The sequence below is a fragment of the Leptinotarsa decemlineata genome, unplaced genomic scaffold, assembly GCF_025532065.1.
Source record: "Leptinotarsa decemlineata unplaced genomic scaffold, Ldec_3_MD MMD2_tig00000251_RagTag_RagTag, whole genome shotgun sequence".
Lineage (NCBI taxonomy): Eukaryota > Metazoa > Arthropoda > Insecta > Coleoptera > Chrysomelidae > Leptinotarsa > Leptinotarsa decemlineata.
The window spans coordinates 7,411,352-7,431,638 of record NW_027412547.1 but is presented as its reverse complement, the minus strand read 5'-3'; the positions used below and the strand labels follow the sequence as shown (position 1 = coordinate 7,431,638).

At 34.5% G+C, this 20,287-nt stretch overlaps 1 protein-coding gene across 5 annotated transcripts in view; it reads left to right on the top strand.

Moving 5' to 3' along the window:
* Nucleotides 1–20,287, top strand: part of LOC111515410 (CD63 antigen) — a 38,691-nt gene that overhangs the window by 8,361 nt on the left and 10,043 nt on the right. For all 5 annotated transcript variants that reach the window (XM_074173618.1, XM_074173617.1, XM_074173616.1 and 2 more), the window contains 2 exons: nucleotides 9,198–9,386; nucleotides 18,233–18,403. In XM_074173618.1, coding sequence (XP_074029719.1) covers nucleotides 9,198–9,386; nucleotides 18,233–18,403 — 360 coding nt within the window. The remainder of the gene's footprint in view (nucleotides 1–9,197; nucleotides 9,387–18,232; nucleotides 18,404–20,287) is intronic.

Genomic DNA, 20,287 nt, shown 5'->3' with positions numbered 1-20,287 from the left:
AAACTGAAAAATAGTGATACTATTCAAGTACCTTGTTAGTAGATAATTACTTCCCACCTACGACGAAGCATCATACAGTTACCAAGCAAGGTATTTTCGAAAACAAAGTTTCGTAATTGTTAGATTCTTACTACTGAGAATCTGACGTGTTTCTATTCATGAAATGACAAATCCATTTTATCTGAAATGATACTTTCCTGATTATTTACAATAGTTATCAATATTTGTTTTCTTTAGACGAGATAAACTATGGGTACAAAGACAAAGGACGTGAATTGTATTTTTCACAAGTGTATAAATTGTGATGACGTTGCGGAATTCTGAGTGAATGACAATCTTGAATTATTTTATTATCGATTTGGTGTAAGGAACCATTGGTCGCATCAACTTGCCACAGTTGTGAATTTTTGACCGACTCAATATTTTGGTAAAAGGTAAAACTGCAACTTGTGACTCGGAATGAATCACCAGAAAGGCAACACTCTTTCACCAACCAACCATCTCGACACGTGTTTCGATTACCAAGTGATCATCTTCAAGAGGAAGATTAAACAGAGGTGTTGAAATTACGGTTTGGTGTTGGGAAAAAACTCCAGTAATATTCATTACTACACCACAGGTTTCAAATAGTGCATCACACGCCAACATTGATGAGTATTGCATTTATGGTAAATGTGGAGAGTGCTTGTTTTGGAAGTATTTATTTATTTATTTATTTATTTATTACACAAATAGGGATACAAACAGAATAAATCCAAGAAATATCCTCATTTTACATATGAAAGATAGTGAGTAAACAAAATATAAATGCTAAGTACATTACACTATACAGTGTGTAACAACGAAAACTTAACAGAGCCGTTTTTGACTATAAAAAGTAAGATTTTAAAAAAAAGCTCGGATACGTCGATTTCTAATTAAAGGGGGGCACCTTTCAGACTAATAAGATTTTTTGTAGTACGCACTCCCTCGGAGGGGTGCGTACGACGACCCTTATTTAGATAAGGAAAGTAGGTCGAGTGACACCTTGTTTTAAAGGTCTTTCGAATACCTTTACATCTCTGTTAAAAGAAAACTTTTGTAACGATGAGTTTTCGAGATAATTTGAAGATTTAAAGGTATTTTTATTGAGTTCAACTCTTTAAAATAAATCAAATTGTTTTTAAGTACAATTTACGTTCAGAACTTTCATAAAAAAATAAATTTTTGCTTTTTATGACAACCTGCTAATACGTGTCCATTTGATTTCGTAAAAAAGTAAGAATTATTTGTTTATTACGAGGAGATTTTTTCGAGGGATGGGGTTGGTTACCACCCTTACATTTTAGGTAAATTGAGTGGCACCTCCTTATGAAGGTTGCCTTTTGACGTGGATATTTTATACTTCTGATAATAAAGTGAATCATACTGAAAACTTATCTACACAACGAATACAACCTGCTGATTTCCTTGAATGCTGATGACACAGAAAAGTTTAAAAAAACTGTTTTAGGGTTAGTAAATCCCAATAATTGTTTTAAAGCACACACAAAAAAAGTAACACCTAATAAGGGTAACTCATTCAGGAAATTTTGCTCTAAAATTATTCAACATCTCAGGAGTTATAGCTCGGCATTCATTAATAATTCTACGACGTAATTCATCCAAATTGGCTGGTTGTGTAGCATAAACTTCAGACTTTAAATATCCCCACAAAAAGTAGCCCAGTGGTGTTAAATCTGGTGATCGTGCTGACCATTAAATTGGACCTCTTCTGCCAATCCATTGTCCTTCAAAATGATTAGTCAAAAAATTTCGAACCTGCTGGGCATAATGGGGTGGTGCACCGTCTTGTTGAAAATGGATAAATTCATCTTGACATCTTGGATCCTGTTCAATTATTTCAACTATACGAGGTTGTATTGCCTCTTCAAGAAGTTGTAAATAAGAATCACCGGTTGAATTTCCATCAATGAAAAATGGACCTATACTATGATTGCCTAATATTCCGGCCCAGAAATTCAACTTTTGAGGATGTTGGGTATGTATTTCTGCGTATTGTCTTGGGTTTTCATCCGACCAATAACGGCAATTGTGACGGTTCACGCAACCATTTAAATAAAATGAGCTTTCGTCCAAAAAACAGATGTTGTAAAGCATGACTTGACCAATCACTCCAATCGCATTATCGTCATTCACTACCCTTCTCTGAACATTTCTTTTCTTATTCAAAACCGAACCTGTCTCCCTGAATTTTTTGACCAAATCTAGAACGTGATTTCTGCTTAGGTGTTTACCAGGGTTTTGCTCGTTAAATAAAATTGATGTTCTATTAGCATTTTGGTCGTTACCAAAAAATAAAGCAATAACTGAAACCCTTTCAGCATTAGTGTAAGGCATTTTTAAACAAATAACAATACAAATCAATCGAACGATGTACTAATGAAAACTGGAAGAAGAGGAGTGGGTTTTGATTTTAAAAAAGGGATTTTATTTAACAAAAAACTGATAAGAAGAACTGCTCGAAAAATTTTTTATTTAGGCATACAAGTTACCGATTGGTCTGTCTAATGTATTATTAACATGGCAATTTTAACTTCAAATTATCTCGAAAACTAATCGTTACAAAAATTTTCTTTTAGCACAGTTATAAAGGTATTCGAAAGACCTTTAAAACAAGGTGCCACTCGACCTACTTTCCCTATCTAAATAAAAGTCGTCGGACGCACCCCTCCGAGGGGTGCGGCTCTGTTAAGTTTTCGTTGTTATACACTGTATAGTAATGAATATTAACAAAAAACTAAATAAACAGTATATGAAGAACCGATAACTAATTATAAATAAATCACATACTTTTCAAATCTAAGGAAAGGTATCCTCAGTTTTTCAATATCATTGCAATGAGTATTGAAAGGAGAGTTTTTTCCTGAATTGGTTTTTCTAAATGGGGTTGCAAAGATATCATGGTTTTCGCAAGTCTGCAAGGTGTATTCAATGAAATTTTTGTTATCAACGTAGGACAATCGACATGTTTATTGAATAATTTGTACAGTATTAATAAATCTGACATTTTTCTTCTATCTGTAAGAGACAACAAAGAATACTTTTTGTAAACTGGACGGAAATTTCCATTGATTATACAAATGTCAGTTTTACGCGCCAATTGTTTGACGAATTTATTTTGAACACTTTTAATTCTCTGTTGGTAAATCGAATATTTTGGAATCCAAACGACAGATGCAAAGTTCAAACGACTATATACATAAGAGTAATACATATAGATTAAGAAGAGTTTTTGCATTTCTGAAATGTCTTGTATTTCTTATAATGAAACCCAATATTTTAGGTCTAGCAGGATTAGAGACCTGCAGGCTTCTTGAGTGTGCTTTTTACTTCTACAACCATTTCAGGCAGAGTTTCTTGGTCATTTATTTTAGCAACTGTTCTCAATTGAATTATCATCTCATATCATTTCATAATCAGATTCTTGCTGGGGACTATGATACTGTGGGAGTAACAGAAACATGGCCGCATGTAGGTATTGACAGCAGTAATGTTAGTTCTGCTCTTTATATATTTTTACGCAAAGATAGGTTATCCAGAGGCGGAGGGTTAGCTATTTTTCTGAGAAATACTTTCAAATTAGAAATTATTTTGTGTCAATGCAGTGAACAGGTGGAATATATTTGGATGAAATTAAACGTGGGTAGAAATAACTATAGCTATCGGTATAGTTTATAGGCCACCTAATTCGAAATTAACATTATTTTTAGACGAAATTTAAGAAATATTCACCAATATATATTCAAATTACAGTGATATAATATGTTTAGGTGATTTTGATATCAATATTTAGATCCCAGTTCAAATAACTTGCTTTCAGACGGTATTAGAAATATTTAATTTCTGGCAGGTTGTTTCGGAACCGACAAGAATTACAGGATCATCTTTTTCACTGCTAGACTTAATAATTACAAATATTGATGAAGGTCATAAAATTAATGTTATACAGAATGATCTTTCAGATCATGCATTGATAGATAAGATAAAAAACCAAAAGATAACTTATAGAAACATCAGTCATATCGATATTGACAGATTCAGTGTACTCTTTCAGGTACAGGAAATTAAAAATTAAACACCCCCTAGATGTACAGCTTTATTTTTTCGCCTATTTTTTGCGAAATTTATCAACAAACCAAATGGAAAGCATTCAAGAAAGGAAAACAAACAAACAAAAACATTGAAATCAACCAATTTTTTCAGAAAAATAGAGGTCCAAAATTTAACCCACCACTCAATCAGTTGAAAGTTTTCATGAAATTTCCCCCCTTTGAAATTGCTGTGATATGTCTGGAAATATATTTTGTTTTTGCCAAGACAAAGTGGAACTTTACAAACTGAACACAACCTCCTTCTACTCGTTCGTTCAGGCTTATGTGCACTCTGTGTAAGCCTCAAAGCCAGACTTTGACAAGGTTTCATTTTCTTTATTGGTATCGTCAATTCAGTTGATGTTCTTGAAGATGATATCAATTTATCAGCGACTAAATGATCTATGATACTTCTGCGAAAGTCTTTCATTGATAACTTCGGAAGACCAAGTAATTTGTATAAGATGAACGAATTCACAACAGCAGCATCCAAGAAAAAAAACATTATTCTGTACCACTCACTTCAGTTGCGTGATGACTGTGAAAATTCGAGGGGAGATGAACTGCTCTTTTGTCTCGCCATTTATAAGCACAAACTCCCGTGTTACTGCAAAACCATTCATAATCACCTCTTTTCATGGTCCTATCTGGTGCCAAAATTGGTGAATGTTTTCTATTAGTATTGACAGTAGCACACTCGGAAAAAAAATTGTCAAAGTATAGTCTTCAATCATTGAAGATAATCTTTTCACAACCCTAGAACCCAAAGTCTTTTCCACTTCTTCAGCTACTTTGCCTGTGTAGATTTCAAAGTCCATACAATATCCTGTTTCATCACAAATCATCCAGACTTCATATCCCCTTTTGATAGGTTTTTTTGGAAGATATTGCTTCAGAGAAGATCGACTTTCAAATTTAATCATTGACTCATCTATAGCTATATGTTTATGTGGGTAAATGCATCTCCTGAAATTGTCTCTGATGATTTTTATGAAAGGGCGTATTTTATACAGTTTATCAAATTGGTTGGTATTTCTTTCTAGTGTTGTCATTCAGATGAAATTACTCAACATCCATCCAAACCGGTGAACGGTCATCAATTTACTTATATAACGGTCATGAAAGTCGGCATTTTGACTCCAGTGATCTCTGTAACTTTTTCATGCCCATCAACAAATTTATTCCCAAAAATGTTTTCATTTCAGGTATGTCTGTCAGTTTATATGGTTCCCAGTTTTCTGATAATTCTGCTCACCATATAGATTAGTCTGGAACACTATATTATTCACTACTTCATCCGAGATAAACAGACAGAAAAGAGTGTAAGGTGATGGATTACTCAAATCCTTGATATCTTGAGCAACTCCAAAAGGTTCTTTGAAATCTTCTGGTGGAGTGATCTTATCCATTTTGCACCATTGTATCTTCCCCATTGCCTTCAACTGTGATAGGGGTAGCAAATCTTCTGGGTCCCATGTATCCATGGGTAACGGTGTCTCATCTTCATCTTCTCATTATGTTATCACCATCAAAATTGAATTCAGCTTCTGCATTGGTAATTTCGCAGTCATCACTATCATTTTCAGACCCAATATCAGAAGGTATATCTGCATATTCCTCCGTAGCACCGACTTCCAGGTTTATTTCATTGTACAGTTCCTCTTCTGTCATCCCAATCAGCGTAAATGGCAAGGGTTCCTTGAAAAATCTCTTGGCCATTTCTGTAAGAAAATATGTGTTGTATGGTGGGACAAATTTTGCACAGGGTTTATTTTCACAGATTATGAATGAAAAATAAACTTATAAATTGAAATAATGAAACAGGTAGCTTACCTATCTTGTCTGAATTATATTTCATACAACAGAAAGGGTTATTACAATAAATGGATACGCTTTTCACCCGAAATTCAAATGGAGAAACACAATGTACTTTACGAGTTTTGATTGTTTGCTATTCACAACTAACGCTTCATTTACGGTAATTCAGTCTGAACAGATGATGACGAAGACCTATAGGAGTGAGTTATTTGATGCGGGAAAGAAAATGAACCGACGTACCACGAAGTATAAACTCATTACAAAGCGGGATATATTTTGTCCCAGCATACCTCTTACACCAAAAAATTAAGGTTCAAATTTTGCACCAGGGTACTTGAAAGAGTTAATAAACCAACTTTGTCATTTACTATATGAAACTGTAGATATAGATGTTAAATTAAATATCATGAATGATTTCATTACAAAAACTCTTGATTGTCATTCACCAGAAAAAACTATCTTTTTGGAGAAACAAAATTACACTCCTTGGATAACTGAGAACATAAGACTGATGCAGAAATTGAGAGACAAAGCATTAAGTCGATTCAAGAAGTCAAAACTAGCACACTATTGGGATTACTATAAACAACTGAGGAATTATACTAATACAGTTAAACACTACGTGAAAACAGCATACTTAAACTACAAACTACGTAATACTGATAGTAAGGGTAGATAGCAGGAACTTAAGAAATTAAAAGTTGCGTAAAGTAAAAATAAAGAATTCCCTAAAAACTTGAAAAATGTAGAAGCTATTAGCGATTTTATTTCAACTATGTCTCAAAGATATATCTCACAGGATGAAGACTCACTGCGCTTTTATGGCACGAACAGAAAATAAGGTATATGTGGTCAGCTCATTTTTTCAGCAACTACTGAAGATGAAATCTTTAGCATCATAAATAATATAAAATCAAAAGATGAAATCAATGTAACTATTATAAAAATTTGTTGTCCTTTCATTATGACGGTACTAACTCACATAATATACGAATGCATAAGTCAAAGTTATTTTCCTAATGCATGGAAATGTGCAAAAATTATATCCCTACCAAAAAATAATCAACCACAAAATTTTAATGATTTAGGGTCAATGAGTATTCTCCCGACATGTTCCAAAATTATAGAGAAAGTGATGGAAAATCAAATGCGCCATTTCATTAATCGTTACAATATTTTGCTACATAAACAGTTAGGTTTTAGAAAAGGTTACAGTTGTGCAACAGCATTATTAGAGATCGTAGATGACATAACTGAAGCTATAGATAAAAATGAAGCCACCATTTTGATTATGTTGGATTATTCGAAAGCATTTGACACCATCAATCATAAAATACTTTGGGTTATATTACATTTTTTGGGTTCAGTGATGCGTCAGTGATGTCGATATCATCTTATCTAGATAATAGATTACAAAAAGTACAGATTCATGATATTCCTTTTACTTGGAGAGAAGTTAAAACAGGAGTACCCAAGGCAGCATTTTAGGCCCACTTTTCTATACCCTCTATACAGCCACATTTATCAAGAAGATGAAGTCTTGTAAATAGCACCTTTTTGCAGATGATTCTCAAATATATTTGTCTTTCAAATCCTCAGATATAGGTCAAGCAGTAACCGATATAAATTTTGATTTAAATGCGATTCTAAAAGTGTCCATTGATCATATGTTGAAAATCAATCCAAACAAATCAGGAGCTTTAATTTTTGGAAGTGGTAGCATCAGGGAAGAAGTAAAAAGCTACAGCTTGAAAATGGAAAACTCTGAGATACAATTTAGGCCGTATTCAAAAAAATTTGCGGTTGATTTTAGATCATAAACTAAGATTGCATGAACATATAACCTACAAACTTGAAATTGGTTATTCATCATTGAAACTCATATATCCTCATAGACAATATTTGGATGAAGATGTCAAGAAAATGCTATGTGATTCGTTAGTTTTATCTCATTTCAACCACTATGTTGCTGTTTATCATTCATGTTTAGATAAGAACGACAGGTGTCGCATACAAAAAGTTCAAAACTCTTGTATCAGGTTAATATTTTGTATCAGAAGAAGGTCCAGAATTTCACACAAATTAGCAGATTTGAAGTGGTTGAATATGTTCAATCGTAGACGTTTTCATGCAACATGCATATTCTTTAAAATATTCAAATATAGGAATCCTCCCAACTCCCCACTTATATGAACATTTGTCTTATAGAACAGATATCCATAACCTGAATTTGCGTTAAAAGAAAGTGCTAAACATTCCTGTGCATAAAAAGGAAATATTCAAACGATCTTTTTCCTATAATATCTCCTCTACAATAAATTATCTACATAAATGGAAAAACAATTGTTTTAATATGTCAGAAACTGTTTTTAAAAGTAGGTTTAAACAGCATCTGTTCAGCATTCAGACTAACTAGGTCCGCGGCGAGAATCCTGAAAAAGGTTTTAGCTATTCATATATCTATATCTTTATATTACCTTCCCTTTTATTTTTTTCTTTCTTTCTTTTTTCCTCTCTTCAAGCACTCATTTATTTATTTTTATACATTTTCGTCATTGGTGGAAGAGCAGATGCGAATGCAAATTCGCGATCTGAACCAAAAGCCATTTGCAATCAAATACAAAGTGTTTTTATTTTTCTCTCTCTTGTATTTTGTTTTTTGTTATTATCTTGTTATTTTGATTGGCAATACACTTATTATTATTATTATTATTATTATTATTATAGTAACGATTTTCAATTTGATTTCATTTTCGGAAATGAGTCGAGGAATCATTAAAATAAAATCCTAAAATCCATTGAATCTTGTTCCAAAGACGATTCGAATATTTCATTTCCTGTTCCTGTTGAGTTTTCAATTTGGCATTTTATAAGTTCAGATGTAACAAAATTCGGGCTGCTAGGTTGTTGTCGAATGACTGTACCAAACGAATGAGACATCGAGATACTACCTTCGTTTTTGCAGTTCATTGCATATACCACTGATGATATATGCCACAGTAGACGACAGAATGTTTAGTTCTAGTTCCATTCGAATACGGGTTACCAGCTCGGATTTTGATGTCTCTAATCGTGACTCCAGCAGCGAAAGCGTTTGTTCTTACACTTTATAAGTCTTGATAATCCTACATCGGTTTCTGTTACTATAATTAGTTATATAATACCTGGAAGAAATGAAATAGTTGTGTAATATATTCTTCATGTTTAAGTTCATATTTGAAATTGACGAATATCAATCATTTTCAGATAACCGGCATAGTTCTTATATCAGTTGGAGCATCTATAAGAGCAATATACTCTGATTACCATCTTTTTCTCAGTGGAAGCTATTTTTCTTTGCCAAATCTTCTGATAGCAACAGGATGCTTGATTTTCTGTATCTCCTTTTTGGGTTGCTATGGAGCAATGAAGCAAAGCTGGGTCATGCTTATGGGTGTAAGTATTACATTGTATACATATATTCAATAAAATAGAAAGTTATCAGCCTGTTTATAGAAAAAAATTATTGCCATCTATGTTTTGCTATATGGAACACTTTTTCGCAAACAACAAATAGGCTGGTACTTATCTTTTTCCGGCACTGGCAAACACTGACATCGATACACTCACACTTTTTTTTTAATTCCGGAAACAGATGAGTAATGATTGTCCTTTGACATTCGTATATTGGTGAAGAACCAAACAGGAGAATACCTAAACTGATAGTCAGGACGAAAGGAGATTGGTTGATGAAGAGAAGTATGTAATATGGCAAAATGAAGAAAACATTGGAAAGGGGGAACTAGAGAAAAGCGTGTAGAAAAACTGAAAATTGTGTTCTCTACATTTTAAAAATGTATAATCACATTTTTTCCAATCTGCAATGCGAGTGTCACTTTGTCTGTATTTTTGTTTTATACAGTGTGCAAAAGCCAAATGGAATAAAATCATTATTTCGGTTACGGTACATATTTTAACAAAATCATCAAAACACCTCAAATTTAAATTATAATTTGACATACTTCAACGGAAAAATGCAACCCCTACCTTTAACCCCCGTCGAATGACAGGTACAACCTCCAATTTTTTAAATGGGAAGTATAGGCTTGTGATATATGTTATCGCTTTGAAGTTTATTGCAACCATCAAGATAAAATTAATTAAAATCATGTGGTTACCGAAATGCGATAAAATACACTCAAAAAGTGAAATGTAATGCAAAACGTAATGAAATGTAGAATACGAAAAACAACTATGGATGTTAACGAAGTAGATGTACAAAATGTTCACCGCGAACGTCTCAACTATCTCAATTAAAACTGTCTTCTAACATTATTTAACATATCAGGTGTGACCGACCTAATCGCAAGCTTTATTATTAATAATAATAATAATAATAGGTCTTTATTCCCATAATGATACAATAAATAAACGGGAAAAGCTGAAGATCAGTTGGTTGCACCAAAAGGTGCAACCTCGTTCTTTCAAGTCATTCAAATCTGAAGGTTTAGTTTTGTACACATTGCTCTTTACATATCCTCATAAAAAAATAATGATGAAAGATCAGGTTTCTCTACATATTTTAACAAAATCACCAAAACACCTCAAATTTGAATTATAATTTGACATACTTCAACGGAAAAATGCAAACCCTACCTTCAACCCCCGTCGAATGACAGGTACAACCTCTAATTTTTTAAATGGGAAGTATAGGCTTGTGATATATGTTATCGCTTTGAAGTTTATTGTAACCATCAAGATAAAATTAATCAAAATCATGTGGTTACCGAAATGCGATAAAATACACTCAAAAAGTGAAATGTAATGCAAAACGTAATGAAATGTAGAATACGAAAAACAACTATGGATGTTAACGAAGTAGATGTACAAAATGTTCACCGCGAACGTCTCAACTATCTCAATTAAAACTGTCTTCTAACATTATTTAACATATCAGGTGTGACCGACCTAATCGCAAGCTTTATTATTAATAATAATAATAATAATAGGTCTTTATTCCCATAATGATACAATAAATAAACGGGAAAAGCTGAAGATCAGTTGGTTGCACCAAAAGGTGCAACCTCGTTCTTTCAAGTCATTCAAATCTGAAGGTTTAGTTTTGTACACATTGCTCTTTACATATCCTCATAAAAAAATAATGATGAAAGATCAGGTTTCTCTAGTTCGGACTTCCATTGACTATTATATAAAATGATTTGAAATCCCTGAAACAAATAAAAAAGAAGAATTGAAAATGAATAGCTGAAAATAACAGTTATATTAACCAAAATAAATCTGAAATGAAATAATAGTGAAATAAAATACAAGTAAAAATAGAACAATTGAATAAATTAAAATAAAGAAATGAAAAAAGAAAATAAAAATAAAAAGTGGAGCGATTCCAAGTCACGTTAGTTCACGACGTTTCGATTGTTAGTATCTACAATCGTCTTCGGGTGATGACTGGACTGATTCCTCCGAGAGATGACTATTTATAGGTCGTTCGAGTACTTTCACTTATCCCCGCTTTCCATTTTCCGCTTCACTGGTTCCGTGGGAGATGACCGTTTTGGCGGAAGTTGGCCATTTTTCGCTTGATGATGGGTTTCCATATGTTGCGTATTTCTACGCTGGCTTGGCTGAATACGTTGTTGGACAACATGTATGCGGCTTCCTTGAATTTTCTCCTAAACCAATGTTCCTCTCTGTGCAAGATCTCAACTTGGGACCACTCGATGTTGTGTTGATAGGTCCAAACATGGTCTGCTATTCCTGATTTGCTGGTTTCCCATCGCTGTGTGTGTTTCTTGTGCTCGGCAATGCGAACATTCAATGGCCTCTTAGTTTCACCAATATAGGATTCTCCACACTCACAGGGTATCCGGTAAATGCAATTCTTGGAATCGCAGTCCGCGTTTGGTGGCCTGGTTTTCGTGAGGCTGCTACGGATAGTGTTACCGGATCTGAAGCAGGTTCTGATGTTGTACTCGGAACCAATTCTTCTTATCCTCTTATCGGAAAATGGAAAGCGGGGATAAGCGGGGATAAGTGGAATCGCTCCACTTTTTATTTTTATTTTCTTTTTTCATTTCTTTATTTTGATTTATTCAATTGTTCTATTTTTACTTGTATTTTATTTCACTATTATTTCATTTCAGGTTTATTTTGGTTAATATAATTGTTATTTTCAGCTATTCATTTTCAATTCTTCTTTTTTATTTGTTTCAGGGATTTCAAATCATTTTATATAGTAGACAATGGAAGTCCGAACTAGTGAAATTCATCATGAAACATTGTCAATCACCTTCAAACGAAATATCAGGTGATCGTGCTGACCATTCAATCGATCCTCTCTTCTCTATCCACCGATTGGGAAATGTTGTATCGAGGTATTGCGGGACATTAACTTGGTAATGTGGTGCTGCTTCATCCTGCTGAAACCATATCATATTCACTGGAACTTGAGGGTTTCCTGGATCAGGATATAAATTTGCTGAACTTGGAATGACATTATTTTGAAGTAGTGCCAAATAATTATCGCCATTCAAGTTGCCCTCAATGAAAAAGTGACCAATGATATGGTTTTCCACAATCCCTGCCCAAACATTAACCTTTTGAGTGTTCTTCTGTCATCCAGTGGGGCTTTTCCGTTGACCAGTAGCGGCAATTTTGCCGATTAGCATGATCGTTAAGAGACAAAGTACACTCATTAGAAAACATAACGTCTTCTTATTGGATGATATTGTTATCCAACATGTCCATCATTTGCTCAAAAAAATAAGTTCTTCTATAAATATTGTCTTCCATGAGCTCCTGAGTGGGTATCATTTCATAGGGATGCATTTTATTTTCTTTCAATATGTTTACAATCGATGTATGGCTAACATTGAATATAGTGGATGCCTGAATACTCGATGTATGTGGGTTTTCCTCAAACTCAAGCATCGAATCTAATTTGAGTTCATCACTCATTGCATTGGCAGCTGCTTTTTTATCTGCTCCACATGACCAAACTCGCGAAACTGATTCTCTATTTTGCTTATTGTTCCTTGAGATATGGGCGGTAAATTAGGAAATTTCTCATGAAATAGTCGAATTACTTCCTATTGTGTTCGGGTTTTATCTCCGTAACCAATCGTTTGTAAAACTGTTATTTCATGCATTTCCGTTAATCTAACCATTTGTCAGACTTGAAGTTAACGAACATTAAACTCAAACAAAAATTCTGACAACCAATGTTGTAATATACAAAACAAGTTGACAAGACGTTTTAAACTAACGTTGCCACGGAAATTATTTGCAGTTTTTTAAAGGATACCATTTTTATTATCAATACCTCAACATGAAATAAGTTTTGAGTTTATTACAATAAGTTTTGAGTGTATTTTAACGAATTTCGGTAACCACATGATTTTGATTTATTTTATCTTGATGGTTGCAATAAACTTCAAAGCGATAACATATATCACAAGCCTATACTTCCCATTTAAAAAATTGGTGGTTGTACCTGTCATTCGAAAGGGGTTTAAGGAAGGGGTTGCATTTTTTCGTTGAAGCATGTCAAATTATAATTTACATTTGACACGTGTTTCGGGATTTTTAAAAAATATGTACAGTTTTCCAAAAACGCAACACGTGTTTCGCCATACAATGACTTCTTCTGGCGTGTTTTCACTAACTATATTCTACATATTCAATGCTGAATATACCTAATTTTACAATTTGAAGTACCTATATTTCAAGTTTCACTTGAGTTTGTAATGAATTGAATAACCTGAGCTCATGTCCCAGTTTCCACATTTGAAAAAATATTTAGTAAGGGGGAGTTATTCAATTCTGATTGATTATTCAGTGAACTACCCGAATTCTTGGATCTAATGATTTCTAGACATTCTAGAAGATTGAGTTTCAAACTTTTCTCTTCTGAATGTAACACGTCGTATTCATGATTGAATTCGTGTCCTTCTGCTAAAAGGTGGTTTGGAAATGTGGAATTGATTTTTCTATTTACAAAACTACTTCTATCCTCTTCAATTCTTAGGGGAAATGTTCTCCCTGTTTGTCCAAGAGCCATCAGTCAGCTTGTATACTTTTGATGTATCCGTCACCGAAGTTTTGTCTTTTTTGTTTTTAATAAATTTACTTAGACTATTGTTCGTTCTTTAAGCTACGTTTACGCATTCTTTCTTCAAAAAACGGGCAATATTATTGGTGGGTTCACCCAAATATGACAATGTCCTATAACTAACGTTACCGCATCTTGAATTTGGATAGACCTGGTCCATGGCCTGATTTTGTAGTTTTTTGGTCTGTGAAGCATACTATTGAATACAGCAACTTTATGCTGGTAAGGGCGTGTGGAAGTATTATGAATGATAATGTCCGTGTAAGATAGTTTCATGTTTATTTTTATTTTTCATAATGGTTAAGTCAAGGTAATTTATTGAATTATTTACCTCCCTTTCACTGGTGAATTTTATTGACGGGTGGATGGAATTGACATATTCAACGAACTTGCCTAAATGCCAATCTGTACCAGTAAAACAGACAAAGATATCATCTACGTGTCTGTACCAGTACAAGAAACTGTTAGTTAACTTATTATTATGTATTTCATACTCTATATTATCCATGAAAATTTGAGCCAGCAAAGGTACTTGAAATGTAGGTACTTCAAATTGTAAAATTAGGTATATTGAGCAATGAATATGTAGAATATAGTTAGTAAAGACACGCTCGAAGAAGCCATTACATGGCGAAACACGTCTTGTGTTTTTGTGAAACCATTTAGTGAAAATATCACAATAAAGTGTTTTTTGAATACGCTTTCTATATAACTACTGGAGGTAACATATTGGATATACGGAAGAGAAGAAACTGAATAGATAGTCATCCAGAGTTTTTATTCTAAACGCTGTTGGTTTAAAAAAAATCTGTTTAAAATCTGTGTTTCCGTTAATCAGCTGTCGCCCCCATACGAACGACAACTCTCAGAAGTTGAGAAACTTGTGCGAGCTAAGGACTAATGAGGTCTTACCTTTAAAGTGTGATTCCTAACACGGTTGCAGAATTATTCCAGCTTCAACCAGATAAATTCTTTCGAGAAAAATATCTGGTCGAGGCGGGAATCGAACCCACGGTCTTCCGATCGTGAGTCGGGCGCACTACCACCGCGGCCAATTCCACGGCCATTTCCAATGGCGATCCCATTGGTTCAGTTACCTAAATGAGGTAACTTTTATATGTTGAATATAATTCTCCTAAAGTGAAGTTCTTGACTTTTCCGTCGTTAAAAACAAATTCTCCTCCGAATATCTTTGTAATGCTGGTAAAAGATCTGATTTTGCTTAGGGTAAAATATAATTTATTGCATACATTCTGTCGAAAAAGTACTAGGAATCGATCATTTAAAAAGCTCCTCGAATTTTAAAATTCTAGCTAGGTTGGCACACCTGTCCTCTATACTCACGAGGAGTTTGAGCGTTATCCGTTCTTTAGTTTCTTTACAGTACCTCAATTCGTTGATTAACCTCAAACGCGTTTTGCGCTTTTTACATTGGATGAAAATATCGATAAAAAAGCTTCCTGAATTTTGCATTGCAAAAGAATGTCGTGTGTTGAAGCGCTGAAAATGTTGCATGAGACGATGAATCGACTTTATGAAAAAATACGTGCGTATGAGTGGTACACTGCATTTTAAAGCGGAAGATTTGCCTCGATCTGGACCTCCATCAACATCCTCAACTGAACTTAACATCGCTTAAGTAAAGGAAATGGTGACTGGCAATTGTCGTTCAGGTCCGAGAGAGATATCCGCTGAAATTTCTTCAACGTCTCATGAATCACTTCGTACCATTTTGAACGATTTTTCAGGATTGGAATGCGTTGCCTCTCGACTAGTGCCAAAAGACCTGAATTTTCTGCAAAACTCAATAGGGTAAAGGTCACTGTTAACATATTAGAACGAGTAAGTTCCAACTCCATATTAATGAAAGGCATAGTAACTGGTGATGAGACATGGTTTCATGAATTTGATATGCAAACCAGTCAAGAAGATCAAGAAGATTCGGATAGGCGCTGTCCAACTGAGTCCAAACAGAAAAAAGTCAAAGTCGATCGAAAGTGAAGATGATGTTAACAATTTTATTAGGTTACCGTGGTGTTGTGAACTCGAAATTTATGCCAAAAGGTGGGACAGTACATAAAGAATAGTATCTGAATTATGCGGCGTTAGAGACATCAAATTTGTTGAGAAAGACTAGATATGTGCACGATTTTGCACCTTATTAACGCACCATCTCACAAGGCTATAATTGCGAACGAATTTCTTGCCAAAAATTCAACAATCAACGACCACCCTTTTCATCTGATATGACTCCAACCGATAATTTTTTCCAGGACTCAAATTATCACTTCGAGGCACCCGTTTTCAGTCATTAAGCGATATCTGTTAGAAAAAATTTGTTTTTCTGATAACCAACATGAAAGAGAATTCGCAGCGTTACTGCAGTCGATCCAAAAAAATTGCCAGTGAAAAGGTGAATTTCATTAGTTCGGACTTCCATTGCCTGATATTATATAAAAGAACTAATAAAAAAAGAAGAATTAAAAATGAATAGCTGTGAATGACAATTATATTATATCCATATGTTGTGTATCTCTACGCTAGCTTGGCTGAATACATTGTTGTACAACATGTATGTAACTTTTCTGAATTCCCTCCTGAACCAATTTTTCTCCCTGTGTATGATCTCAGCTTGGGACCACTCGATGTTATTTTGATGGGTTCAAAAATGCTATGCTATTCCTGATTTGCTGGTTTCCCCTCGCTGTGTGTGTTTCTTGTGCTCGGCAATGCTAACATTTAATGGCCTCTTAGTTTCACAGACATAGGATATTCCGCACTCACAGAGTATGGTAAATGCAATTCTTGGAATCGCAGTCCGCGTTTGGTGGCTTGGTTTTCGTGAGGCTGCCACGGATAGTGTTTTCGGATCTGAAGCAGGTTCTCATGTTGTACTTGTATCCAATTATTCTTATCCTTTCCGATGATCCTCTGATGTAGGGAAGTTCAAGCACTGGTTCTGACGGCTTCTCTTCCTTATGAGGTTCCTGCTGTCTTTTAGGCAAAATCTGTTCCACCATCGATTTGGAGTAGCCATTCCGTGGAAGATAATTTTTGATGATGTTTAGTTCCTTCTCGAGATCTTCCTGCGTATTACACAGCCCGAACGCACGGTCTAATAGAGTATTGATGATTCCTCTTTTAGTCGATTGATGGTGGTTGGATTCGTGGTTCATATACTATCCCGTGTGAGTGGGTTTTCGGTATACAGATGTTTCCCACTTAGTGACGATCCTCTTCACCAATACGTCTAAGAATAGCAATTCGTTGTGGACTTCCTTCTCCATTGTGAAAGTGATGGAAGGTCTTACGCTGTTGAAGTGTTTCAGGAAGGCGTCTAGTTCAGTATTCCCATGGTTACATATTATGAAGGTGTCGTCAACGTATCTCAACCAGACACGAGGTTTCTTGTGGGTTTCTTCAATAGACAGAGTTTCATACCACTCCATATATATGTTGGCTATGACTGGTGAAAGTGGCGATCCCATTGGCAGTCCCTCAACTTGTGTAAAAAATTCGTCCTTCAGTTGGAAATAACAGTTTCGTACACAGCATCCTAGTAATTCCATAATTACTTCTATAGGTAAATTCGTTCTAGCTTCCAGGTCCCCGCCTTCGGATAGCTTCCTCTGTATGATTTGCAGTGCTTTTTCGCCCGGAACGTTGGTGTAAATACTTTCCACGTCGAAACTGATTAGTTGATCTTCCTGTGTGACTTCAATTGCCCCTAGTAACATTGAAAAGTAACTTTGTCAATCACCTTCAAACAAATCAGTGAAAAGTGATTTGATGATTGGATTGTTCTTTGGCGTAGGTTTATTATTTCAGAAGAGGCCTACTTTGAAGGGAATACAATAAATTTGGATGAATGATAGATATTTTGCGTTTATTTTACCAATTCCCGGCACTTTTTTGACACAGTAGTATAAAGAAAATGCGGGGAAAACCGTTCTTGTAGTGGTGTTTTATCCAGACTAAATTACCTTACATGATATCGAATATACAATGAATTTGTTTTCAACGAAGAAAATTCAAATTACCGTGTTCTCAGAATGGCAGCTTAAATTTCTCAAAGATTTGTCAAAATTTTGTGGGCTGATAACTTTTCTATATTCACATTTATAACGCTAGATTATAATTTGCGAGAAATACAGTGTTTTCGATGTTTTTTCAGTTTTCGATTTTACTGGGAATCATTTTCATTTTTGAATTTGCCGCTGGTATTGCAGGATACGTTTTGAGAGATCAAACTTCCAATTACCTCGAAAACACCATGAAAGAAAATATGAAGTTGTATCACAATGATTCGAGTATTAGTGACATATGGGACACAATTCAAAAAGAGGTAAATATACTAAAGTAATATTAACAGATTTCTGGAATGCTAGTAGATGTTTGGAGTGAAATTGTTTTCTTTCACCGTTCAGAAATGAACTTCGAATATATGTTTTGTCAATTTGCATTTGTTGTAACAAAATCATACCACGTTATTTCTCTTGCAATTATGTTTATCATATTCAGGGTGTTTGAAATCAAGATACTCTTTTTGTTACAACTCTCACAGAAAAATGAATAAAATGATGGATGTAGCCGTTATTACGTGGTAGGAGAGATCTTCATCAAAAATGAGAAATAGAATTGGTAACTAATGTTTCCAGTTTTGTCCTATAAGGACTTTTCCGAACAATTACAATGAACTTAAAATAAATCATTAAATCAAGGACCTTTATTATTACCTACAGTATATATACAGTGTATTTCTTTAATGCCCGGGCCAACTCAAAAAATTGAAATTTGGGATGAAGAAATTAATCCATACAAAATCAAAATGGTACACCAATTAACTGAAGATGACCCTGATCGAAGAACAGAATTTTGCGAAATTATGACGGAAACCATTGCAAGGCATCCTACCTATCTCCACAATATTTGTTTTAGTGACGAATGTACATTTTTTTCAAACGGCTATGTTCACAGACAAAATTGCCGTTATTGGAGTGACACCAACCCTCACGTTTTCCGGGAAACACATACCCAATATCCAGAAAAATTTAACGTTTGGGCAGGAATATTGGGAAACCATATTGTAGGACGTCTATTTATTGATCAAAATTCAACAGGGAAACTGTATTCGAATATGCTGAAAACTACTGTTGATCCTGTCATCAGTGAAATCGTCGAAGCGAATATGAATATTGTACTCCAACAAGATTGAGCACCACCACATCACTTCAGACAAGTAAAAAACTATTTGGATACCACTTTTCCCGGTTGTTGGATTGGCCGTCGAGGTCCTACAGAATGGCCAGCCCGCTCGCCAGATTTGACACCTTCGGACTTTTTTATGGGGCTATTTGAAGCAAAAGGTGTACGAAACTGAACCTGCTTCAATACTGGATATACGGCAGAGAATGATAAATATTTATAGAAATATTGACATTACTGTGTTCCAAAATGTTGGACGTGAAATATCGGATAGGCTGTTCATATGTCAAGAAGTTCAAGGCAACCATTTCGAGTGTCTTCCGAAGTGACCTCAAGCTCATTACCTCATATTATGTAGTTGAATGTCAATGTATTCATGCAATTATTGGAAGTTCCGCCATTTTGTAGAATTTGAAGATATTGATTTGTCAGGAGCTTCAAAAAGGTGTGTCATAAGACCCCCCTTTCCATTACAATTTTTTCCCAGATAGCGCCCAGTCGCCATCTTGAAAGTTTCATCTGTCAATTTCACTTCAAAATGAAGTATTCATGCATTAATTTCATTATCCCAAATTTCAATTTTTTTAGTTGACCCGTTCAAAAAATAAAAGGGGGGAAACATTAAAAAAAAGCACTGTATAAGGGCTAACATTGTGATTTACTTTTAGTTTATTGTAATAGTTACGAATAAAAGTGGTAAGAAATATTAAAAGTTTTATTTCTAATTTTTCATGAAAAATTAATAACGATTAGAAATGAGTTCGGAGGGGTTTGATAAAGAATTTTAATAAAACTAGGGAAATACGTATGTTACTGGAATGTAATATTTTGTGAAAGGTCGCTGCAGTGGGATAAATGAGATGAAAAAAATGACATTATTGCAAAAACCTTATCGAGTTGGATAGCCTCTAGAGATCAAATGTAGTCAACGCAAAATAGTAAAAATGTTTCACACCATTTATTTCAAAGAAACTCATATTTTGAGCAGAAGCAGTGCATTTTGCACCAGTGAATCCTTGAGAAC